General features: G+C 40.2%; 1 protein-coding gene across 6 annotated transcripts in view; it reads right to left on the bottom strand.

Moving 5' to 3' along the window:
* LOC142949520 (regulating synaptic membrane exocytosis protein 1-like) overlaps window positions 1–27,067 on the bottom strand; it is a 65,787-nt gene that overhangs the window by 6,099 nt on the left and 32,621 nt on the right. For 2 of the 6 annotated variants that reach the window (XM_076091211.1, XM_076091212.1), the window contains exon 1: window positions 3,005–3,496. In XM_076091211.1, the coding sequence (XP_075947326.1) occupies window positions 3,005–3,169 (165 nt within the window). In that variant the 5' untranslated portion in view covers window positions 3,170–3,496. Of the gene's footprint in view, window positions 1–2,637; window positions 2,791–2,991; window positions 3,497–4,286; window positions 4,394–4,926; window positions 5,041–6,786; window positions 6,853–7,371; window positions 7,450–8,546; window positions 8,637–9,440; window positions 9,561–11,492; window positions 11,571–12,085; window positions 12,149–13,377; window positions 13,495–15,119; window positions 15,274–17,106; window positions 17,164–17,406; window positions 17,561–18,126; window positions 18,299–18,527; window positions 18,659–19,301; window positions 19,418–19,591; window positions 19,639–20,105; window positions 20,230–21,096; window positions 21,197–22,079; window positions 22,191–22,411; window positions 22,453–27,067 lie in introns of those variants that run through there. The other 4 variants (XM_076091207.1, XM_076091206.1, XM_076091209.1 and 1 more) reach the window with 4 other exon arrangements.

The following is a 27,067-nucleotide window of genomic DNA, read 5'->3' as shown; positions in this document are numbered from 1 at the left end:
ATGTACAATGTTGGATTTATGGGTAGCCTATCGAAAAATTTTAGCCGTATCATATTTGTTGTCTTTTTTGTATTTTAAGAAGGAATGTAACCAAACTAATACCCATGAAACTGTTGGATGGACATCAGCAGGAAAAGGATGTTCCTGCTGATCCTGAAAATAAGTTTTTGTGGTTCAATTCTTAAAGGTCAACCTTTTGAAATACGTCTTTTCATCCAACATCAAGAGATCCTAAGTATATGCAAACCAATACAATGAAAGGCGGAAAATCTGAAGATTAATTTTACTCGATTTGAGCAAAAGCGCGAACATGAGCAGCGTTCAGTGAATTATATGAAATTGATGAGGAGCAGTAGATCAAAAATATTGGCATATCAAGCAGTGAAACAGGTTGAACAACATAGGTAATAGATGAAGACGTAAGAAGGGTACAAGTGATTCCTTCATCTGTATGTACTCAGTCACTTCTGTTATCCAACTGGCCTGAAGCAGATGTGAGTATCCACCGAATACAGATAATAATATGCGACTCTGAGTGAAAACAGACCCAAGGCCAGCCGTCCTTGTTCATCACTAGATTACCAATTCCTCTCTAAAAACAGGTCCCTTGTCTGAATTATAAATCAGCCACTTTAGTCCCTTTTCATAAATGGTTGCTGACTCCATTATCTGTTTTTTTTACTGTTTGTGTGATGACAGCCTTAGAAAACAGGGTTATACTCGGGCATCCTCATACTTTTGCCCATATGTTTGTGATAGGGCTTGCTATTTTATTGATAAATATAACAATAAAAAAGAGAGACCCACTGTCTCTCTGTCTCTCTCTGCCCGCCTCTCTCTCTCTCACTTCTGACTCTAGAAAGTGTGTCAAAGGCCGTGGGGCTGTGCTTTTACAACTGTCTACTTGGATTGATCTGGGCTAAAGCCATTAAGACTGGGGCCCCCCTCTCTTCTCCTCCCAGACCTCAATACATTAGCCAGCTAATACGCTGCACTACATCAACACTTGGCCCACTGACGACCACTGGGATAGGGTCGTTTGTCTATGTCAGCACACTGCTACTGGTCAGCCGGGGATGTGTGTGTGCACATAAAGAGAATGCAGGGATCGTTTGTGAGTTTTTATTTATATCTACCTTTTAATTATTTATTTTAGCTCGGTTTGACTTTTATTTTTGCAAATTTTGGTTTTATTTCATTTTGAATTACAGTTTCATATTTTTGTTTGCAGGTATGTGCTTTATAAAATCGATATTCATTTATTAATATAGTCCTCGACAAATACAACGTTGTGAAGACTTCAGATTTGTACAATTTATTCTTGTTTTATGTTGCATGCAAATTTAAAAAATCTATGAGTAATTATATTCATAAAAAAAAGAGTTTTCATTTAATTTCGTTTTTATCAACTCTTGTTAACATATCAATTTTCGTTGACAAAAGTGTTGTTTAACACTAAGGTGTTAAATAGAAACATAGAAATAAGTTTCTATGGCCATTCAGTGTGTTACCTCCACGTGGTTGGGGGACTTTAAAAATCGAATGGTTGTACAGAGACAGAGCACAATTAGGCCCCACCTACACCGGTTGGGAAAACAACAAACTTGTGTGACGGTGCCTCCTTGTGACATTCATCTGCTAGCAAACAACACAAAGAGACACTGCTGTATGTTGGGATGCACTACCAACAGGAAAAACCGAAAAACTGAGCCTTTAAAGAACCAAAAGGGAGGCATCAGCAGGAAGAATTGGAAAAATGTGGGATCATGACACTGAGTATGACTAACGATATGTGTGCAGCAAGAATGTAGTCAAAATGTTACTTTATTACTTTATTTCTGTTAATTAAACTAAAGCATTTTGACAGAATGCAACTTGTGTTATAGTGGAATGTAGATGAATCAGAAAGCTATGCAGTATTATGTTTGCAAGTGCTTTAGTGGCTTTCAGATTATGTTGCGCTCTGTCTTTATGGTTCAAGTTAAAACCTTGGATCCTACACTTCCCATAATGCAACATGATAGCATCTTCCATTAGATCCCAGTTTGTAACGCATGTTTTTTGTTGAAATGTGTAGTTCTCTGATGACATCATCAGGGTTGAGGAGGACTCTTCATGACAAATAAACTAATCATTATGTGTAAAATCGGTGGAGTGATAACTTTTAGAGCAGGTAAGTTAGTAATGATGATGCTTTAGAATGTGTGGATGTGTGACAAAGCACAAAATGAGACACTGGGTCCAACATTTAAGGAAATGCTTCCATTCAACCAGATATTCTCATGTTAATAACTGAAGGGACAACGTCTTTCAGCTGGAAGATCCAAGTTCAACCCCAGTGTCAGTGAGTATCCCCTCTGCTGAAGTGCCCTTGAGCAAGACTACAAGTTCAAGCTGACCTCTAACTTCCCTTTGAAGGCTGCAAGCAACATGAAAATACTACTTTTTCCTTCGAGAGATCAATAAGGAATTGTCTGTAATTGCTGCCATTATAAAGTTTTCGTTGTGTTTTGTAGTCTTAAAAAAATGGGGGATTTAGGGAATCTATTTTGGGGATCCAGATCAGGTTGTTCAGTAAGAAGATGGATCGTCTGCCATCATCAGTGAATTCACCATTTGTGATCTATTGATCTTTACCTGGACTCCCCCGTGTCTCCAGCTACAGTGTGTCTCCTGCGCTTCAACTCATCAGAGAATCGTCTCTTTCCTGCAGCCCTCCTCCTCTCCTCCTCTCCATTCACCCCCCACGAGATCCTCCTGTCCCTCCTCTCCTCCTCTAGTGATTTGGATCTGAGTTCAGTTTGTTTTGATTCCCACCATTCAGCGTATGTGTGTGTGTGTGTGTGAGGAGAGAGGAGTATGCACAAGGACAGAAACATGCAGCAGTTGGCATGCAGGAATAAAACAGAAAGACACACAGTGATTAGCATGCATATAACACTGACTGAAATCCACAGCACCTTCAACATCTTAACTGAACATATGACCAACAGCCAATGAGGACTGACCTGAGTCGTCCTCCGGGTCGTTCTGATTGGATAGACATGTAGCTGGTGCTACTGAGACGGGAGGCACTGCTGGCTCGGGAGAGGGCCGACGCATCGCTCATATCGCTGTCTGACGATCTGGCCGACATGTTGTCGCTGCTACGCCTCTGTTCTGCGTACATCTACGGACAGAGACGAGGGGGGAATTAGACATATAGTACATATCATTTATCAAGTGCAAGAGACGGAGGAGAGGATCTGAAAACAACTGGGAAACTCAGATGCTGACCTCCCGTTTGGTCTTGAGGTCCGTCTCAGGGTCGTGGGAGGCTGAAGGCCGGTAGGAATGTACTTTCATCTGCAGCTGTCGGGCTCGCTCCTCTACTGCGAGGGCTGAGACAAAAGAGACAAAAACGATTAAGATATGAAGAATATCTTATGTTATATTAAAAAAAATATAAAAACAAGGGAGAATAAATCAGAAACAGCAGTGTGTTCCCAATAAGAGAAACCTCAGGGAATATCTTGAAGATGCAGGATCTGGTTTCTGACACTAGATGGAGCATGATGTGCACTGATGGCACTCAAGTGACAGAAAGAAAATTGTTTGTTTGTTATAAGTGGCGTTACTTGAGTACGTTAGTTCCGTAGGAGTAAAGTAAAATAAGTTAAAGTTTCACACAGGACATGAACAGCGGTCCCTTGGTTGAAAGTCCTGTGTTTGTTTGACCCATCCACCATATGCTGACTTTCTCACTCTTCATTCTATGTCAGTTGATCTGACCGTCGAATAATTACATTGGAATAAGTTAAAAGCCTGCTGCGTCTACGCTAAACGCTACCAGATGCCGAGAGACACTGATAAAGCCTTGATAGTTGAAGAGATGGGAGTGAGAATGGGTTGCTCGTCAAGATCACTTCAATTTAACCTTTTGCTCAAGGCCTTATCAATATTTTTGTATTTTAGTTTTGGGTGTAAGTGAACTTTCATTCACATACACTGCAATAGGAAATATACAGGGACACATTTAGAATGTTAACGTTTAAAACTGTGAAATGGTCGATGGGCTGCCCTACCCTAATCTGATTGGAGGAGCTTTTCAAGGCTAAATACATCCGACTACTCAAGGAGAAAAGAAAACCTCTTGCCTTATGTTTTTGGGAAATATTCAATTTAATAAAACAGAGAACTAAATGTATATTTTGTTATAATGTTATATGCTAACTTCACCCATTATGACTTTATTGTGTCCCCCAAGTTTTTAAATCAAACCTACATCATCCTTGCGGACAACATACCTTGCTCTATACTGCTGCTTTTTGCAGGGAGCTGAGGCAGCTGCCTGCCCCTGCGACCTGATGAGGGCGTCCCCGTTGGAGAAGAGGGGCTGCCATGAGGGTGTGCTCTGACAGACAGGAACATAAAGACACAAGAAGATAGCAGAAGAGGTATAAAAACATATCATCATAACTTTGTCCATCACTAACTGAAGTAAAGCCCGAAAACTGAATCACAGAGACAATAAACTGATGCTCAGTAATGTAGGTCAAAGGTAGGAGAGGAATAGATCGGAATAAGTAAAGGAGCAGGAGATGTAAAGGAAGTGGCACTGAGTGTGTTTAAAGACAGTATGCACAGTATCTCAGTATTTCTATATATCCCAGTTACTTTACTATACTATACTATAAAATAAACGTTACTATCCACAGCTCCATACCTGATGGAACCCCAAATTGACTACATAAACCACTGTTGAACAGTATAATACATTGACATGACTACCTCAGTTAACATGGTTGTTATAGTTCTTTCTTGGAATTAACTTAAACTTGATTTTGGCGTGATGTGATACTTGTGCATACAGTATTACCACACTCAGTGTGACATAGAGGAAATCAGCACACGGAGTGGAGGCGTAGTGCTGGCTGGAGCATGCACCTGTCTAGCCGTGGCGAGTTTGGGCAGGACCCAGCCAAGGCTGTCTGGCCAAAGGGCCTCAACGGGCCCCCTCTCCCCCTACTGCCCCTCAGGATAGAGGTGGGCTGGATACGGCTGCCATCAGCAAATAAAAAGAAATGAAAATATAAAACCTTATAAATACAGCAAAATAAAATCAAAAGAGACTAATACAACACTTATTTTGTGTGCCATTTAGACTGTGCACAGGTCCATAATGATAAGTGTATGCAGAGAGCGTGCAACGGACGTTAAACTCAAACAATCATCGATCAAATACAGCTGGGGCACTCTGCTTCAACATACTAGGAACTATCTTAAGTGCTTAGCTGAGCAAAATACAGTAATTATGTCAAAGATATTTTTTCTTAAGTTAACTTTGATTTGATTTAAGTTTACTATCAGAATATTTCTCTAGAATCTGTTTTGCGTCCCAAGACGTACAATGTTTCACATACATAACAAAACACAACATTTAACCAAACAACAAAACAAAAGCCCACTACGAATCATATTACAGACATTACAAGTAAGTGGATGAAGTGCAAAATATTTAATCGCTCCCTTTTACATTCTTAAAACCTAAACTCTGATTTGACTCAAGCGTTTGACCCACAATCATTGAGCAGAGCCATAGAAGTGGAGCCAGTCTAACTTTAAGCTGAGCATAGAGACAACTGTACCATGCCCTGATTCCATACAGCACAACACTTATTAATGGTTGGAAAAACAAAACCAGGATCTGTTTGTTTGGTCCAAATGACCTTTCCTAAGAAAGTAAATGTGTCGTTGTACTTTGCAACAGATATAATCTATATGTGCACCATAAGATAAAGCAGCGTCCCCATAGATGCTTAAAATATTTAAAGTGGTTCAATCTGTGTGCTATTATTGACAGCAACAGGTGGAGGATAAGAGCTCAATGGAAGACCAAAAATAATTTTGTGTCTTCTTTGGATCAATAATTACAAAATCACTTCACCAATCTATCAGTACAATAATGATGAATACTCGCATTCTTTAGTGCCTAACAAACACAATAGTGCTGTATCATCTGAACACACAAAATAAATGTATTTGGAGTATTAGTCTTCCAATCGTTTGCAAGTGTGAAGAGTAGATGGTGCTCCTGAGTTATTAACAAGTTTTAACTTTAAAGGTGTTAAATTACTATTTAACAATGTGAAGATAGAACAATGTCTCCCTGAGCAGATAATGAAATTGCTCTCCCTCTGTGTGTTGCAATCTGAGCTGTTTGTGCATGTGAGTCCTAGTGTGCGCCCCACTGGCTAGCTAATCGCTGCCATTCTGCACTGCTCGGTGGTTACAGCTGTGGAGTTGTAGTCGCGGAAGTGTAACCCTCCGGTTCCCCCAGGTAAACACCGTCAGCACTGTTGTCTTTGTTTGCACTGTTAATGCTGTTAGCACCGTACGCTGTTGACTGCCGACTTAGTCGCCATACTGAGAGCCATGTGAAGGCAATCCCTCAATCATAGATATATGCTCTGAATTTTGAATTTAGCACCTTTAAACATTTGTACTCTATTTGTAACAAATGAATGGTAATACTGAATCAGAAGAGGATTATTCTCCATTATGTTTCCAATGTGTTTCTGCATAGTGTTAAGAGGGAGCTTTTTTGGTTTTCAGCTATCATTCAAGGGCACATACTGCACAAGCCGTGTCTTAAAAGAAGGAAAACAAATCAATAACCAGTCAATAACAACAACCAGTCACAGGCGGTAGATATCATCCCTCAGGGACGAAGAGAAAAAGCAGCAGTAATGAGAAGAGTTTGAATAAGGTGAGTCTTTGAAGGAATGAATGAATGAATGATCTTACCTGTCCCCTTCCAGGCTTCTTTTGCTGCCCCTGTGACAGTTTGGACTTGATGAATTGTTACACTGCCTGTTTTAGCAAACAGCAACCACAGAGAGAGGAGTAGTAGAGAGGAATAGAAAATAAAAGAATAAAAATATGGAGAGTGACGACCCACAGAATGGCAAAAGTGAATACTGACTGATGTGTTTGATATAATGTAAAAGGCACAAGCTGAGACTTTCTGGTTTGGTTTCTGTGGTTTGTAAAAGCAACAGAGCTGAGAATTGCACATTCCAGAAACATTTTCCTACCAGCAACAGTGTTACAGAAAAGAAAGCGTTTTAAAGCCAGAGAAGTCGGGGAAATTCAGAACGGGCGCACAGCAGAAAGGGCAGGTGGAGCAGAATAAAAGAGGGATTACACAGCTTTAGACAAATATTTACAGGTGAAAGGAACAGACACAAGATCTGTGCAACGCTATCATTTTAGATTGAGCGCTAAGCTACAGAATGGGCTTTGAAGGTACAAGCAGGCAAGCAGAGCTGCAGAGCTGTAGCATATAGTGTTTTAAGAGCTGGGGACAGCAGCAGGAGGAAGGCCTGGTACCTGTCTTCCTCAGGGGCCACATGTTCTACTAAGATCCTGGGGCTTGGGGGAGTCTTGCGGGGCAAAGAGTTGGAGCACCTAGAGGGGCGGAAGGGTGGAAGAGGAGCATCCCAAGGTTAGGAACACCGGGAGAGGTTGTTAAGTGTGCGAAGGTCAAGGATTTGAAATTGTGAATTCTCTTTAAGTTTTATGGCACAATATCAGTCAAGCTTGACTTGACTGATGGCACATTTAAGGTTATGTTAGAAATCTGAGCATCACAAGCACTAACTGCACAAAGCAACCCTGTCTTTTAAAAACTACGTTCCGTTATAACATAACTTCATTATCAATTACTTTTCGAGGGAAACATATCTTCTCCTGGATTAAAGGCAGTGGTTAAATGTGGTTAAAGTTGTAAAACTTAAACAAAACAACTTGGCTAGGTTTAGTAAAAGATCCTGGCTTGGGTTTAAATAAGTATGCCTGTTACATAACTAAAGTTACGTACACAAGTTAAGTTATATACGTTACTTAAGTGAATTCACACGGGACACATCAAAAACAAATGTAATCCAGGAGAAAATGTGTTTTTCTTGACATGTAATTGACAATGCAGTTTTGTTGTCTGAGAAGACAATTTTACTGAGACTGGCTGGTACAAAGTGGTAAATGTACTGGAAATGAATTAATGTTGTTTATCTATTTATCTTAAGAAATAGTGTGACATTTTGGGAAATACATTTTATATCTTGCTTGCTGAAAGGCAAATGAGACAAGGAAACAGTTAGCTTACCATAAAAATAATTACAAAGCGGAGCCAGACTCATCAATATTTGTGCTAAGCTAAGCTAACTGTCTGTTGGCTGCAGCTTTACCGTACTTAACATCTTCTCATCTAACTACTTCCAAATTCAAACAGCAGGTAAATGTTCTCCAATGGAAGTGTGCAATGCAAATTCCTTTATGTATGAAAGGGACACATGACATGAACTTGCGGGAAAACATGCAGCATCCTAAACCCAAAATGTTGAATGATTCAATCATGCAGTCCAGAAAAACTCATCTGTAAAAAAAGCAGCGTCTATAATCCCCGTTTCTGTATTTATCTGTGAAACAAAATATCAGAATCTTGTGCAAATTAAATTCACTTGATTCATGACCCGCATTCAAAATGTGTGGATTTCTTTTTATACCTGTCTCTGTCAGGGGAGTGAAAGTTGGTGTCTGGTCTCAGACAAGTGGTGCTGGCACTCCTCACTCTGTCCAACGGCGGCTGCAGGTCGCTGCACCACCACAACATGGCAGCAGAGAGAGAGAGAGAGAGAGAGAGAGAGAGAGAGAGAGAGAGAGAGAGAGAGAGAGAGAGAGGAGAAAGAAATAGAGATGGAAGACAAGATGTACAAGAACAGAGGGTGGGAGCAGAGGTGTCAGGAAGAAGAGATTGTGAATAATGTGAGTGAAGAAAAGGATGATGAGTGGGAGATAGACAAAAGAAAATGCAGAGAAAGTGAGAAAAAAAAGAGGATAATGTGAAGTAAAGTTTAGAAAAAGAGGCAGAAAGGAAATGGAGGGAGAGACACAGAGAGAATAAGGAAGGCCATCAGACAGTGCAGTAACATGTAATGGCTCTGATGCTGTATCTCGATTTATCATAGCCAGTCATTCCTCGCGGCCATACTCTGTGAGACCACTCAGATGGAAGGTTGGTGAGTTGCTATGGGAACCAGGTCTAACTGGGAGAGGGGCCTGCTTGCAAGTGTGTGAGAGGGTGAATGAGTGAAGAGGAGAGAGACAGCCAGCATTCACGTTTACTCTCGGCTACGTTTGCCACGTCATGCTGCACCGTGACAACAGTTACTCTCAACAGATGTTTGGCTCCGTGTCATCACATGACATTGCACATAATGTTTTCAGGCCAAATGCGTCACACTCACAAGGGCTTAGGATTTAGTGTTTGTTTATTGCTCTGCACGGACATGCTTAAGTCTCTACTATGCATTGTCATCCCAAAAAAGGGAGAAAGATAAGGCTGTGGGTGGAGGGAGGGCGAGCGGGGGAGATGGTGCGTGAAGTGGGTGTGTTCTTACCTAACCGTGACCTCATCAGTGAACCTAAGCACACGGTGAGTAAGGATGCTACGAGGCATGGTGCTGCCCCCTTCCTGCCTGAGGGGCGGCTTTCTCTTTTGGCATGCGGGGAGGGTGGAGCTGTGTGCCAGAGCACCGCCCACAAGAGGTGGGGAAAGACCCGCGTGCAAAGGAAGGCAAAGGAAAACAAAAATGACACATGCAACTGACAGAAATATGTAGAGGCAAAGTAAGTGAAGGGGAAGATAACACAAGCATGAAACTATGCAGGCTACATTCAGCAACATTCACATTCTCACATTATGGCGCAATTCACATTACCATATTATGGCACAACAAAAAATATGGTTTTCTTCTCAACTCCCAGTTCACAAAAAAAAAAAAGATTGGATAGCTTTAGATTAGAAATGTGTCTGCTGGTGATCAACGGAAACACCACACACAGCAAGTCACTAAACGAACACATGAGATGAATGAAGTGCATCCTCCCATCTGTGACCTCAGAGTGAGGAATTCATTATGTAAGAGTGAAGAGATAGTTCCTTTTGCCCTCCCTGTGGATTGACCCCACACACATATACGAGGAGATTACATGTAATGCTGATTATATAACACAATCTACAGATCTAAAGCCGTCCAGGCGGCACGTGGCAAGGAAACAAAGCTACAGTAGATCTGTAAAATGTATAGGAGTGCCATGAATAGGATTAGAGCAGAACAGAGAGAACTGGAGGAAATTGCTTCTACAGGAGGTCTGTCTGTCCGGTGGTTATATGGTGATCATCAAGTATGCTGGATTTCAATATGCACTAATATGCAAGGATAACTGCAATCACATATTCTTTACATTTTGCTGACCATTTCCAAACCATTACATAAGTCTGACAAATTCCCAGGCATTACAACATTAAGGAGTATAACAACAACTTAGTATTGTATTTACATAAAGTCTGGGGTACTCGCAAGAGCAAGTTTTTTTTTTCATCAGTCTTCTCAACTTTAGTTCCTAATATAGTCATACAAATAAACATTTTCCAAACGCCAAGCCAGTAGTTAGTGACTAAAGGTCTGAAAAGTGATGGCAATGCCAAAGTGCCTTACATTTGCATTCTTCATTGATTCATTGCTACAACAGTGTTTAGCATTCGGTTGCATTAAAAGACACTTAAGGAGTCGGCTGTTCAATTTTATGCGGTGAGTACATTTTCTTTTAAGCATTTTTTCCGCTAGCAAAAATTAGCATCCCAATTAATATCACATTTAACGTCGTAACGTCAAGTATGTATGAACCTTTCCAACCAAGCTAGTTAGCTAGCTTTAGCCGGTAAGTTAGCGTTTGCTATGCTATTGGTACTTGACCCAGGATTCATTCCCATGGGAACCATGAGGAAACTGGGAATCATGAATGTCTGTACAAAATGTTTGCCACTAGCCTGACTAGTAAACAACTGCATCAAAAATGTGTGGTGATCAGTGTGTATCAATAATGTTTCGTCGTTGTTCTAGGTAACTTGACATCCCAGACTTGAGATTCAGCTAACAATGAAACAGAAGTGACCATATATTCATAGTTGGTATTGTTTAGCTTGAAGGTTTGATTATTTGATAATATAGTTTGGGAAAGCAACACTTTAATTGCTCTCTTGGCCATCATGACATCGATGACTTCCTGTTCTCAACTGCTACCTAAAAGGCAGGAAAAGTGTCTAAAAAACTTTTATGTTTTAAAAAATAGCCAGAAGGGATGTAAAGTATTTGTGATTTGACTACAACATGTGAGAGCATAAGTATGGTCCTTTTAAAGGGTTGTATAATACAGAGGGGAAAGCAACACCATTTAGTTAGCTCAAGTGGCACCATGACAAAGCTACATGGCACACATTCTGACGAAAGCAAGCACAAGCAGCACAGTGGTCTGGGCAACATATGGGCATTTATTGCATTGAGAGAACATTGCTGCAACTAAATGACCCACCAACTCCACAAATGAGTATGGGAAAGCTGGAAAGGCACAGAGAAGGGTATGCAAGTATTTTAATGCTAAATGCTTACCTGTAAATGTCTTTATGGATACCATTTACTAACAGGGGCATTTTGGGGGGTAGTGTGTTGCTGTATCTACCTATGCCCCTGGTTGTGCGAGTAGAGTTCATGCATCGTAAAGCAAGGCAAGAAAAAAAAAGTGGAAAAAATATACAACTGCTGTGAGTGAACACATCAAATTCAAATAAAATAAATAAATAAAAGAAATTAATCAAAAGAGCTTTGCCTTCTTTGAGGTCAACCGCCGAGCAGGTCTCTAATCCCCTCACACAGTGATCAGCATGTTGTGTGTGTTTTTATGAGACAGTTGTGGTGATAGACAATCGTCAGACATGAATTTGAATTTATGAGCATGCTACTACTACTCGATCCTGATGTGGAACTTTAAATTCTGTGCTCATGTGGTTGCATGAGCAGACATACACTCTACAGTACAGTCCATTTAAGATACAACACACTCTGTCTGCATTGAAAATATCAACATTAATTGTGTTAAGATGAAGTTGTTAAAGTATAGTGGGAATGGAAATGGGGATAAAATGGCATATTTTATTGAAATAAAGCTGAATGGTGGTTGTTGTCTTTTTTATTATCATTTTTACCTGTTCGTGTGCAGGCACTCGGCACTCCCGCCACGGATAGACCTGTGCATCTCCAGGACCTCACTGTCATTGCCATGACGATGGGTGAACAAATGACAAACAACCCGAGAAAACACAACAGAAGAGGATGGCAACTCAGACAGGCAAAGTGAATTTATGAATGAGAGAAACCAGGAAATCATAATTCTGAGATTTCAATTCAATCTGCATTCATGTTGCAATGGCTAGTTTCACATTGTTAGTAGTATTAGTAGAAATTAGTTTGGCAACATCACATTAATTGACCCAAACATGACTCAACCTTTATAAAACAGAACTAAATGTGTACAGGCTCCATAAGCACTTCATTTCTGCATGATGAAGACCAGAGCAGCGGATTGACCCCACTAGGAGCACTGATCCAATGTGTGGCATCTTATTCTTGAAGGGATGGTTTGGATTTTTTTAAGTGGGGTTGTATGAGGTACTTATCCAGTGTATTTACCTACAGTGGATGACGGTTGGCATGCCTCAAGTTTGGAGAAACAGACATGAGTACCAGCACAGAAGCAAAGCAATGTACTGCTGTGGACAGAAGCATCAGCAAAACATATTTTAGCTACCTAAAAAAAATCAATATCAGTTTACGCTATATTTAGAATATTTCCACCACATTACCTTGCCGTCAAGCAGCCCTCTCTGAAGGGGAATTGAAGCTGTTATCTTTGCTCTGTTCAAAGCCGCCAGTCTCAGTTCACAACAGCAGCTATTTTTTTGCAGAACACAGGAGTTGCTGGTCTACCGCTGCTTCAACCGATGCTAACACAAACAAACTAACTAATGGATGCAGCGGTAGAACTGCAACTCTTGTGTTCTGCAAGTGGAAATGACTGTTTTTGTCAATGGAGTCTTTTTGGCTTTGAAGAGAGCATAGATGGATATAACGGCTTCAGTGCCCCGTCGAAAAGGGCTGTCTCACGGCAAGATAAAGTGCTGAAAATATTCAAAATATATCATACGCTTAAAGTGATATTTTTTTTGGTGGCTAATATTTATTTTGCTGCTGCCCCACAGCAATACATTACTTTGCTCTCATGCTAGTACTCCTGCCTGCTTCTCCCAACTGGGGGTGTGCCGCCCGACATGTAGTCAGCTTCCACTGACTAAGAACCTCATACAACCCCACTTCAAAAAATCCAAACTATCCCTTTAAAATAATTTTTAACAAGTAGAAAGTCAACTAAAACATATTCATAACCCCATCCCATAACCGTAATGATCCCCAGATTCTCCAGATACCAACAACAGGTTACCTGTCCTCAGAGTACTCATAGTCCGAGTCACCCGAGCGTTGGTGCTCTAAGTGGGAGTCGTGGTAGCGGGAGGTGGAGTGGGAATGGTGGCTGTTCTGGTGGATCTCATCCAGGCTCCTGAAGAAATCAAAAATATCTAATGAATTTATGTTTTTTTATTTTGGTATATAAATCTTGGTCCATAGTTAGTGATTCTGATGATTCAATATGTCCACCCTTACTTTTGGTTTGATCTGACACAATATGAACAAACACAAAACAATTTGTGTTATTTCAGCAAAATGAGGAGCAATGCAGATGTCGTGGTGTTCTCGCCTGGATTCTGGTTCGAAATGTGAGGTTTTCAACAAGAATAAGAATGCAATTTCAGCTTGACAATGTTATTAGAATTACATAGCATACAGGCAAAAACACACCTTCACAAAATAACTGGTCTATGATAATGCTGTTTTCATCCACAAATTATTACCAATTGCTTCCACTTGGCCTTTCCCCCCCCTGTTAATGCACCGTCAATGAAACTCAACACAGGTACACATTAAAATCATTCCAGTGGCTCAAAGGGCATGATCGCTCCCTTTCCCATTTAATTAATTCATTAATTTTTCTAATTTGAAACAGACAGAAAATGTTGCGTTTCATTGATTGTAGCATAACATTCACTGACACAATGGAAAGGAGGAGTGATTGAAAATAATTTATGAATACAGGATTTCTATTTTAAAAAAGTAAAGTGGTCAGTATTCTATTGTTGTACTGATGGAAGTAGTACAATGGTAATGTACATTGTACTAAGTTAACAATGTGAGCCATTGTAATACAGCTACATCCGACCCTCATGTTTTTTACCTGGGTCATTATTAGTGACAATGCTGGCCACGTCTCAAAACAGTCATTTACAATAGGCCTAACCCGTCCTTGAAAAGCAGAACTACTGAGGAAGTGACAGCATTTCTATAAATTAGACTGATTGCAAAATGTAATAACAGCATATAACCTCTGCTTGTTTTTGGTTGACATGGCTCATTCTGGTTTGCTGAAATATGTAAAGTTCACTCTATAATTAAATATCTGTGAAGAAATATAACTGAAGCTAATAATGATCAACCCCCCTGCACAATACGTCACTAGATGTGTGATGTAGAGGGGAAAAAAGATGCAAAGGAAAGAGATACTAACAGAAAAATGTATTCATTTATATTCTGTCCTGCTTCCCTGCATTTATGTAGATCCCAGACGCGTCCCATCTCATACGAAGACCCATGGACAAATGTATTGTTGATATATTTGAATAATAGACATGCTGGCTTTTACATATTTGGCTACCTCCAGCTAGCAGAAGAGTTAATAACATTGTCACGCCAACAGCCATAAACAGAGACGTGTATTATTTGGTAGTGATTTGGTCATAAAGTAGTGAGATTAAAAGCCTTAATAAATACATGTTAACAAGCTGCATCAATTCCCTGTCAGGGGAACCGTGTAGTATCAACACTCACACTGAATGAGACTGTTGCAGACCACACAGTAATCTGATTAAAAAGCTAGAATGTTAAATGTTTGGAGAAGTGATCTGGTATGCATTATTGAGACTCTACATGGATATTACCTTTACAAAACACTGAGATCTGACTAACCTAACCCACTGACTACCACTTAGATACCTACTGATGCTAGAATATTGTTAGACAACACACACTCCACTGGCAGTTCACCAGGTTGTTCTGGCAGGTGTTGCTGACCTCTGCATGGGCACGTGTGCAGGCCGTGACCGAGCCCTGCAGGAGTCCTCTCTGTGGGGAGACACTGAACGGGATCGGTGCTGGACGGGCCGCTGCTGCTCAGGCACAGCCAACGTACTGCCCCGCTCTCTCTCCCTGGAGTTACGCTCTGCACCTACACACACACGCAGCACACACACACACCCACACACACACACACACACAAAGATCCAGCACGGATGCATCCCACACACAAGGGCAAAAGAAAGCAGAATTCACACATATACACACACACATTCATACAACCAGATTTGTCGATTCACGGATACACACATAGAAACACACACATCCAGGCATTAGGTGTGTGTCCTTTGATAAAGATGCACCAGTTGTCAGCTACTGACTACTACTACAGATGCCATTCTATTAAAGAATGTAGAACATCACATTCGGATGTTTTACAGGCAGATGACTAGCTAGCAAACAGGTTAGCTATCATGTGAGCTAGCCTGAGTAGCTGACTGTTTCTGCAATGTCAGACCTGAGATCAGTGAGATTTGCATCTCTCAGTTGTTGTTCCTGCTTGGAGAGCCAGACTTGGTCGCAAATGAAACTGCTTGATCAGTACAAAAGATGAGCAACATTGACAGAAACTATGTAGTTCTTTGATAAATAAAGTCAAGGAACAAGCCTGTGTACATGAAAACTACACCTCCCAAGATGCTATTCGGTAACAAAAATGTTCTCCCCAAGCTTAAAATTCTGATATATACGTCGAGCAAAAAGTAGAGCTACTGCTGTTGTAAAAAATGGTGACACAATCTGTGGCTTAAATGAGCTCTCTTTTGGATTCTGGGTGAATTACAGATGAATTGAGAAACTATGGCATGTTTTGTTCAGAAACAACAACGAGGAATTTTTGATTTTGCAACAGCTCTAATTAATGCACATCTGACTGGCTTCTTTTCCAAAGCAATTGTGGCAGCGGCTCATGGGTATTGTAATATTTAGAGCCAATTGCTATGGCAAACTAAAGGAACAACTTGATATTTCAGAGATTAAATTACTTATATTAACATAAACTTGCTTTATAGCATTATTACATCATCACATTTTTGTGTGAAGGAGAATTAAAGATATAATTAAAAGAAGCAAGAGAAAAGGGTTAAAATACAGAACCGACATTTCCTCCCACTTCCCAACTCTACTTTATCTGTATATCTATAGGATCAGATGTAGCATATCATAGTATAGTGCACATGCACAAATGTGTCAAAAAAAATGTATAAATATGTTCGCAAGATTACAATCTGAGTTCAGTGTTTGCATAAGAACAAAAATGCGCATATTGATGTTCAAATAAGTCAGAGATTGTGTAACTCTCTCTAACACTAACCTCCTCAAACCATCTGGTATTTGGAAAATGCCAAAGCGAGCTATTAAAAGTTATGACTATTTAATAAACCAGGTCCACATTCATCTGACAGGAAATTAAGCCACAGCAGAAACAGTCAAACAACAAAGCAGTTGTAGTGATTCTATTGGCCAAAATAACACATATTAAGCTTCTACTGTACATGTTCAGTGTCCTTTGCATGCAGGAGAATGGCAGGAAACTCAGTGGAATGGCAGTGAACAACTGCAGCTCTACAGTCTAACATGCACTCAGTGCTTCAGTGTTTCTACGGCCCAGCAGAAGAGGAGAAACTGTTCACTGCAGCCTCGGGGAACTACAGTGCACTGCTAAACTGCAACACTGTAAAGGCTGCACACTACAAAGCTGCAATTCAAAATCTGCAGTCCAGTAGCAATATGATGAATTGCAAAAGTTTTGCTTTTGGCTAATAGGGCAAAGGTTAATTACTTTGATTTGGGTGCAATTTGTTCTAAAAAAATACAGCGGAGCCAAAAGGAGGCCGGAGGATGCAAAGAAGACGCTCTCTCACCCAGTGCTGGGCCCCTACAGGCTAATACAAGCAAATGCTCAGTAACCATGCCCCCCACCCACCTTTAGTCACTACCATCAAACCATCATCAAACTCTGTATCAATGATGCGATGAGACCCTGTACACATACAGTACACACACGCACACACATACACAAACAGGACGGGGTAAGGTTGAGAGGTTCTGTTGTTAGTCTCCCACACTGAGAGACACAAAAGAGAAAGCTAAGCAAAGGAAAGGTTAGCAACCACGCACTCAGTAGCACTGTAGGTTCACAAAACAGGGATTAAATCATACATACACACACATATTTATATATACACACACAGCCTATAAATAAACAGTATTTAAACAGACATACTCTGTAGTTTCTTGCTGGGGCTGTCTCCATGGACGTGTCTGCGTGGGAGGTACGGGGAGGGCTGGGGCAGAGGTATAGAGGACATGTCATGCGTTTGGAGTTTATACCAATGAGGAATGTCATCCAGCAGGGCCGTCTCCAACTCTATCAGGATCTGAGAGAGGATAGAGAGGTTTAATGGTTGTATGATAAACGTATGTTGTCATTGTTAACACTCCCATGGCTTTATTGTAAATTCTAGTCAACATCCCAAGGTGTACATGACATGAGGCGCTCTGGTGACCTAGAGGTTTTAAGGGGCCAGTGTGCAGGATTTAGGGGGATTTGTTAGCAAAGTAATATTTATAAATATATTTTCATTAGTGTATAATCGCCTGAAACTAAGAATCGTATTTTGGTAAGGTTAAAATGACTCCTTCATATCTACATAAGGAGCAGGTCCTCCTCACGAAGTCTGCCATGTTTCTACAGTAGCTATAAGGCGGTGATCATGTACAAATGTAAAATCTTCAGTAAAGTGCTGGAAAAGCAGATACGATATGATACACAATATACTACATATGTAACATAACAGTATACATTCTATTCCTATTGACTGTCCAATCCAGAAAATCACAAATGTGTTAGCAATTTTACAAAAAACTGTAATTTAGCCGCAACAGCTCCAGCAATAAATATTTGCATTGTAAAAATAATGTCTGCATATCATGCGTGTCCCACCTCTCCCAGGAATTCACTCTCCTCCTCCTGGACTCTGGGCTGGTCCCAGACTGTGATCTCTAGCATGCGTTCTCTGAAGTCCCGCCGGTGGACATGGGAATATAGGAAGGTCTGGTTCCACTTGGGTTCAGCGTTCTTCTTCACTGTTTTCGTCCGTCGTTTACTCTTATCACTAACAAAGGCGTGAACACACGGAGTATAAATTACAAGAGGAAGGCATGTTTCTGAAAATGACTTTAAAAGACAACAAATGATATGTTGAAATGATTCATGCTGCAAATCAAAACTACAAGCAGACGTGTTGATTATATTCCTTACTGCTGGTATAGTGATCTTTTGCTGGTCATTACTGTAGTACCGTACATGTGGGATGGACCCCAAAATAAGATACATGACCTTACCTCCTATCAGGCAGGAAGTACATCTTGACATAGGGGTTACGAGGTCGTCCGTCTAATCGGGGTGGCAGGTCTATGGCTTGAAGGACGTTGACGATCAACTGATGGCCCACTTTGTCGTACCACAGCTTCACCTGTAAAAATGTGTGAAGACCGTTAGCCTCTATCCATGTCTGTATCAATTCACATGAATCACATACCTCTGTCTCAGCCCAACACCTTCTCACTCCCAACTTGTCACATACGGAGTTTGGTCGGGACTCCTTGGTGTTGATTTCTAAACACACTGGGTATGATTAATCAGCATGCAGATTAAGTATGTGACGTACAAGATGTAGCTTCAGTAAGATATGTTACTATTTGGTTAGGATTAGGCAACAAATATACTTGGTTAGGATTTTTTTTAAATCATGGTATAGGTTAAAATAAGTATGTTTGTTACGTAACTTAAATTACATATGTAAACTAAGCATGTGGCGTGAATTACGTAAGTGAAGCAAATTTATATAAGCCAACATTGACTTTTAGTTTCCCATGGGACACGAGCAGCGGTCTCCTGGGTGAAAATCCTGTATTTGTTCCTCTTCTGTAGACTAGTGTCCCCTGCCTTCCTCTTTTCTCTGGTCATTATTAATACGCCATCTAAAGGCAGCCTTGCACGAGCAACACTGAGGCTAGAGGGGTACGTGGAGCGTCATAGTTTGACCACTGACCGAGCTGCTGTATTTAATGAGTTGGGAGTGAACACAGGTGGCTCAGTCCTGTCCGGATACTCACAGAGAGCTGTCCAGGCAATACCAGAGGAAGGTCTCGAAGGGTCCCTGGGCTGGTAGGAGACATCACTGATATAGAGGGTCGGTCCATCTTTTGGGACTCAAAGGAACTGGAGCCGGCTGTTATAGAGATCACCAGTTGTTAGAAATCAGAGGAAAAAACACAATCAACTCCAAAACTTAGAATTAGAGCATACTTTGAAATGTAAAGAGTGTATTTCTACTGCATTAGCAGTAAACAATGTTAATGGCATAGAGTATATAGCCAATAAAGCTGCACATATTAACACTTACTAGATTCTAGAGGAGGGTGAGATGACTCTGGGATTCTTGGGATGTCTCTGTAAAAAGAGTCAGTGAATTATTCAGCTTCAAATGTACATGATATACTTCAAGACACTTGAACTGTCACAGTCAGGACTTTAGTGTGCATTCATCTTTATAAAATGAATGAGTAAAAGACTCATGTCAACATACAGTTGCATGGCAGAAGAAGAGCGAGCAGTCAATCAAATATACGTTTACATGTCAGACACGTAGGGTAGTAGAGGAGAGAAGGATAGCTGGAAAAAGGGATTCATCTCTTGGATCTCAGGATTTCAGGGAAGGCATGAGGGGAAAGGGCTCCACCCATTAAACCAGCACTACTTACTGATATGCTCTATACACTTTTCTCAAGAAGTTTTTGGACATAATTCGGTTGATAGAGCTTTGAGATAAAGGAGGGAGACATATTGAAAGTGTCTGTCAATGCCAACTTTTAAGTACTTTATTGATGATTTTAATATATTGAGAACGTTAATCTTACCCAATAGGTCTTGAAACAACTATTTCCACTTGAGGTTCGGCCTTGGATTCAAGGATAATGTTGTACACTTCTTTCTTAGTTGCTCCCGGTAACGACTTTCCATTCCACTGCAGCACCTCGTCACCTGGAACCAAGATAGCCAAAACACACATTGATGCTCCAGCTTGACCCCCATCTGGCAGCATATTTGACTAGAAAAAGCCAGGTACTACCGGAGAATTGTCAAACTGAAATATTAATTCTCCTCATGTGACAGGCAATAAAAACTATAATGCTAATGCAGCTATTATCAAGGAGGATCAAACTGTTTTTGGAAATGTTTGTGGAAATTACCAGCTTCAAGCCTGAGTGGTTGCTTCTTTTCGCAGTGGTTGACATCTGAAAGCTGACTTTGCTTTCGCCAGCGCACTACCGTCTGGAGAATGACAGACTGTGCCTTGTTTAACGTACAAACGTTGATACAAGACACTTTTCCCATGTCCCAAAAAGACCACATATTTGAAAGTCTTTGCCCCCTGTTAACACAGGTGTGTGCCTCCCTTTGTGTGCGACAAGCTGGAGAGCAAACATTTTTGACCGCAGTGAAAACGTTATTTTTGAAAGGCTAAACACCAACAAATACGGATTGAAACAGAACATTTTGTTCGATGAAAACAGAATGTGAATTTTAGAAGTGATTACGTCTATCTTTGAATAAATGTTGGCTTTTGGGTATTAATAACGCTCTGGAGTTATTGGAAATGTTTGGATCACACAAGTCAGTAACAATCCTAAGCAGCCAGCCCTGGAATTCTACAAAAAGTATAATATTGATAATATTAGTGTAGCTTACTCTTTATTAATCAGTAATATAGGGAGTGCTCCAATCACAGATAAACAATGGCTAAGAAATGTCGTCTTGTTAACTGCCTGTGTGTCTATTTTTGGGGTCCACCACCACACAGATATATACATGCTACGTAAAGTACAGTAGCTGCTGCATAGTTCGCACCTGCTCGTAGGTGTCCCACAACATCTGCAAGGCTGCCTTTCTTGACTTTGGTGATGAAGGCCCCGAGTCTCCCTGTCTCTGTCATCTTCCCTCCTACCACCTGCACACAAAGGAGAGAAAGGAGCAACAGAGGTTCATGCTTGTATTTCCTTGTTCTCTGCACGATTCAGTAATTGCTCAACTGGCAATATTCTACATATTTGTGTTGTGTTGTTTGTGGAATACTCTTTAACTTTAAATGTTTGTAGCAAGTACACCACACAGCTTTTACAGGAGTTACAAAGCATCACTATAGAGGGCTAAAGGAGTGCGTCCTAAAACCCGTAAATGAGTAAGCATCTATGCACTTCCGGTTCCCTCGTCTCAAGGTCAATGGGTTTTTTAAATGGGTTTTTGGTTCTAATGCCTAAATTAAAATATGTGGTTGACACAAGCATAATATATTTGAATGTTTTGTTCTACGACATAAAATACATCAGGAAATATCCCTCTCTTGATTTTTGAAGCTTTAACATGCCTTAAAAAAGGTTGCTAACAAGTGACTAAATGAGACTACTAAACGTCATCATGCCCACCATTTGTCGGCCTTCAGCTTTGTGGTGGTGACGAAAAGTCACGTGACCGTGGTGTAGTTGGTTTATAGCCTAATGTTAGCTTTTTACTTCTGCCGATTGCATTTACACTTCAAAATTCCTAAAAGATTGTTTTTTCATTTGTGAGAATTAAGTATCATAAACGTTTGTTTGCCATGGAGCGTATTTTTTGCAAAGATCCAAAATCCCATCGGCTTTTCATCAAGTGAACCAGAGCGATGCTAACTTCTGGTTGGCCTCCAAAAACATTTCATCCCTGTCGCCCTTTTTTCAAGTTTGAACTCATCGAGCACTCAACCGAAGTTAAAACAAACACTAACACATTAATTACAAGCTAATTGCAAGCTGTGTTTGAACCAGGTCTGAATGATTAAGTGATTCCCTGCTTACTTTTAGGCCGAGGAGGGAGCCAGCCTCGCGGGGCATTGCCGACCTCTTACTTAGTGTGATGCGTCCGATTAGGTGGTCACCCTCTTTGGACGGCTGCCATGTAACTGGATGCTATGGGAAAAGTTATGAGACATTGTGAAGGAGGGCAGGGAAGAACAACAGAGAGGAGGGAAGAAAATGGTAAATGTCTTATAATATAATTGTATGGAAACATTATTCTTTTGATTTGATTTTTATTAATTTACTGAATAATTTGTGTGTGTTTACGTTACGAGTAGTAAAGAGCAGAGGAAGCATCCTCTCTGAATCTGTCGTGTTTTAATGAAACTTACATGCCACACTGTAGGATCTAAAGAATGGCAGTCCCAGTCACCTGCACGAAGAAAGACAAAGACAAAGACAAAGACAATGACAAAGAGGGTTTACTTGACCTCTGCCAGTATCGTTAATGTACAGTATAGATGTACATGTACTCTATGGTTTCAAAAGATAACTTTCATATTAACCAAAGAAACATTTTGACACAGTTTGGGGCAATGTTGTCTCTCTTTGACTCCCTTTACACCTTGCATTAAAAATGCATATGCATATCCCGATTATACCTGATTACATTAAAACCCGGTCTCTCTAGTGACAGTGTCCACTTTGAAATCTGATCACTCTGTCCAGCTTTTTCAAAATCTTAGCTGAAATGCAAAACCTAATGCTATAAATACTTTAAATTCACTTCACAAAAGTAAAATCATAAAATATATTCATAAAATATCATAAATATCATAAATATTGCACAAACTGCCTCTCTATCAATGTTCTTTGCCGACACCAAAAACTATCAATAGCTGCAACCTCAGATCATACGAACAAATAAGATTCGTCATTCGAAGAAGAGAGTGCGTTTTTGAGTTTTTGGACCCTCATGTTGGTGTGAGCTACAGAGACATTTTAAACTAGACTAATAAGCAGGTACGATTTTAAAAACAAGATTAAGGATTATTTGAGTACAGAATGTACTTGTCAATTTTTGGTTGATGCACTTTCCATATTGTGTTTTATGTGAAATTCTTAACTTGTTTTAAAAGTTTTGTTTTTTAAGTGTGTTATTTGTGTTGTAAATTAGATTCATCATCCTTGCTAGATTAAGTTTCAATTTTAAAAAATACACATGAAAAATATATAATTTATCAGGACTTCTAAAGAATCAAAAAGACATAAAAGTTATACAATAACAGCAGCCACTAAAAATGTCATGACAGAACCGCAGCTAAAAAAAACACATTCATAATCAAAGTTATTCACTGCCTTTCCAAAACTCATGCCAGAGCCTGATCAGGGACAAAGACACCAGTGACTGTCAGAGTATCCCAGCTCTCATTAACACTGACAGATGGTCGGCTCGAGTAGAAGAACTAACTGGCCCAGAATCAGACCAGAGAGGCCTATGAGATTTGTGGCCACTTTTCCACCACAGGTACAAAAACAACAGCAAGATGACATCAGATGGGGATTTAAAAGACTCTGGGGAACTTCAGATTCAATGGAAGTTCCCAGTAAAAGAGAGCAGGAAAGGACAGAATCAAGCCTAAACTTCATGGGATAAACTATGCAACACATGCACTGCTGTTTGTCAAAAACACTTTCAGTAATATTCAATAAGAATCAAATGAAAATGACTGCTCTGGAGATCAGAAATTCTGAAAAAGTGTTGACATGACTCTAGTGCTGTTAATCTGAAATCTGAAAGTCCATTGAGAATGCTTGAGAGAGAAAAATGCTGACTCCACAGTTTGAACTGCTGAGTAGGGTTTTTTTGTTTTGGAGAATGAACACGCTGGGCAGATTACAAAAACTGGGCTGCTCTTCTAAATTATGCCACATCAAAGCATCAGCTCTGTGCAGGTATTAACATAGTATTGTTCTTGATAAACTGTGTGTGTGTGTGTGTGTGTGTGTGTGTGTGTGTGTGTGTGTGTGTGTGTGTGTGTGTGTGTGTGTGTCATTAAGCCTGTCCTCTGCAGCTCTATCTGCTATTTTACAAGCTCAACAAAATCCCTCCAACATTGTATATATAAAATATCTCAACACCACATGATCTTGAACTCCTGTCAACCTGTTTGACACGCTCACCTACCTTCATGACCAACACATTCTCACCTACTCCTCTAGCCCTCAGTTTGTTACACGCGTCAGTCTTTTCAAAATGAACTTCCTTCTTTTAAAGGAAACCACTTAGCTTTAACAAAAGAGTGTGGATGAGTGTGTCACTGACTAACAACACACCTGACAAAATGTCATCTTTAATTTTATTTTCGCACAGGACACTAAAAGTGGTCTCCTGGATGAAATTCCTGTGTTTATTCCTGTGTTTAAAGTTATCCCAGTAATTTACGGGGAACTATGTGTGAAAGAGGATTAAGGAATAGAGCTGTGTCACAGCTGACAACAAAGATCTGTACCATCGTCGAATGGCCTAAGACCATGAATGGTCAGCAGACCAGTACAACCAGGGACAGAGCGACTTTCTGTTTTATAAATATCGCAGTCTCTGTGCTCTGCCATTGACATATTCTCTTGTCGTTGAACATTTTCCTACCCATCACATTGGATGTCACCCGAGAGAGAGTTGGATGAGGAGGATGTGATAGCAATTACCAGAAAGTAAAAGGTTCTTTTTTATTTTATCTTCCCCTTGGGGTGAGAATAAGATTTTATAGAATACTGTTTGTATCATTTTCATTTTTGAGGAAAGCAAATGGGGTTGCAACCCCGCATCAGGTCATATTCATACTCATAGAGGAATGAGGAGACTAAGTTGCCTTAGCTAGTTTAATGCTATGACATGCAATAGATCATAAAGTATTTAAGATGTACTCACAATAACTCGTAGAAACCCTTTGATATCTTGGATTTGAAATGGTTTATAATAACTTTACTGGTTGGAGTAAATTCTTTTTTGTTACTTTGCACCCACCTAATACTATCTTTACCCACCTAGTTAACTGAGAACATTTCCTGCTTTACCACAATAGAAACTGACATAAAGAATCTAAAACATCAGTGCTTAAAACCAGAATTTGGCGTGAGCGTTAAAGCAATGGCTTACTCTGGTGCTCTACATTGTGGAAAAGACATACAACATATTTCTCCAATAAGTTAACGGGCCATGTTACGATTGAAACATTTATAGACAGACAAAATGCTTTGGATTGAGCAATGAATAAGTTTGTTCAACTGTAATATAAAATATCTTTCCACATCATTGCTAATGCTCTCTGCGCCAGCACATACAGTACAGTATGGTACAAGAAGTTCATATTCATGCTCATTCTCTGGGCACCTTTGAAGTGATTCTGGTAAATGTAGGAATATCTCCCCCCCCCCCCCCCCCCCCCCCACACACACACACACAATAGTGGTAAAAGTGCACTAGGATGCAGTGCCATCCTAGCAGCAGACTTCCTCTTCCATTTCCTTGGCACCATTATCACCTTGGTGTTCTTCTTTACACCAAGGACGTAATCCAATTACATTGAATCACTCCATGCTTCCATTTTACTTCAAACTGAGTCAAACCTGCTGTTTTATTAAAGCCTTATTCTCGGAGATACTCTTGTATATCCGGTGGGACGCAATTTATTAGGCAGAATGGGAAACCACAACGTAAACACTGTTTACAATAATCCTGCTAAGAGGATTCTTGGAACATATAAATAGCTGTTTCTGCATGAAAATGACATAACAACATCCTCTTATACATCATGTCTGTTTTTTGAGTGTTGAAAAAAAATAATCAAAGTTTATAATCAAAGCTCTGTGCACACATTGCTCAATAACTGCATCAATCTCATGTATTTTTTACTTCTCACATATAGTTCATATAAAGCTTTATTAGTTTATTAAAACTAATAAAGCTCATGTTTACCTGTTAGAGATGCACTTAACAATGGAACTAATATGGATCATTTAGTGTCACAGCAAGTTTCGCTACCTTATTTGTCTGTCGGTGTTGCGATATGTGTACAACGAACAGAGCTGGCCGTAAACAGACAAGAGGCTGTGTGTCGCAAACTGCCGTAAATACCCAAATTCAGATGCCTTTTCCGAATGCACTGTAGACATGTCCAAAGAACGCTCCTGAAACCAGAACAATATCTCAATACCCCACGTGTGTTAATCTGAAAATGCTACATTTAGAATAAGACCTAATTCTGAATATCCAAACGGATATTGGCCATTGTGATGGAAATATGGCATTTATATTTTGTTTTTATTAATTTGAGGTGGGTTACAGTCCAACACATATCCCTATCTTTCAGTAGTGAGACTGTTACACTTTAATTACAGTCACATAGTATGATATCTCATAAACACCCAGACCATCTCTTGACACCAAAGCTTCTGTTGCTGTCAGACTGTCACGTCTAGCCAAAATAATGTAATCAGCTGACACAAACCATTTCAAATGCCATTTCTTATTTGAAAAAATATATATACTTGTCCTTGCATTACCATCTCACTCAACCTATATAGGGAAACACGCTGCACATTATCCGGCAAAACTTACTTCATGCCACAGATGAGAGGAAAAGGAGGAATCCTGTTTTGAGGCCCAGCTAGCTAAAGAGTGTTTAAAACAGCTAATAATCCCAATCCACACCATCTACCCATTACCAGTCCCTGAGTTAGAGTAATCTGGATTAAAACATCTGGAACAGGCCCCTTCTGTGACCAGTCAGAGAGATAAGCTGACAAAGCAGAGCTAACTCTACCTACTGCCTCTTGAACTTAGACGCTCTCCCGTGGCTTTTAGCAGAGCCTAGCATCGCTTCTCTGACAGTGGCGAGCTGCAAAACACATAGGTATCGAGAAGCCGGCGGTGACCATGCAGCATGCAACCACAGCGAGGCTTAACCACAGTTTGCAGCTGGTGGTCCATGGGTTGCTGGTGCAGCTGGCTGTTTGCGAAGCATTACATAGCATGCGAGCCACTG

The sequence above is a fragment of the Anarhichas minor genome, unplaced genomic scaffold (assembly GCF_050575085.1).
Source record: "Anarhichas minor isolate MPS153535 unplaced genomic scaffold, ASM5057508v1 ptg000014l, whole genome shotgun sequence".
Classification (NCBI taxonomy): domain Eukaryota; kingdom Metazoa; phylum Chordata; class Actinopteri; order Perciformes; family Anarhichadidae; genus Anarhichas; species Anarhichas minor.
Note: the sequence above shows the minus strand (reverse complement) of the source record. Positions and strands in the feature narration are given on the sequence as shown.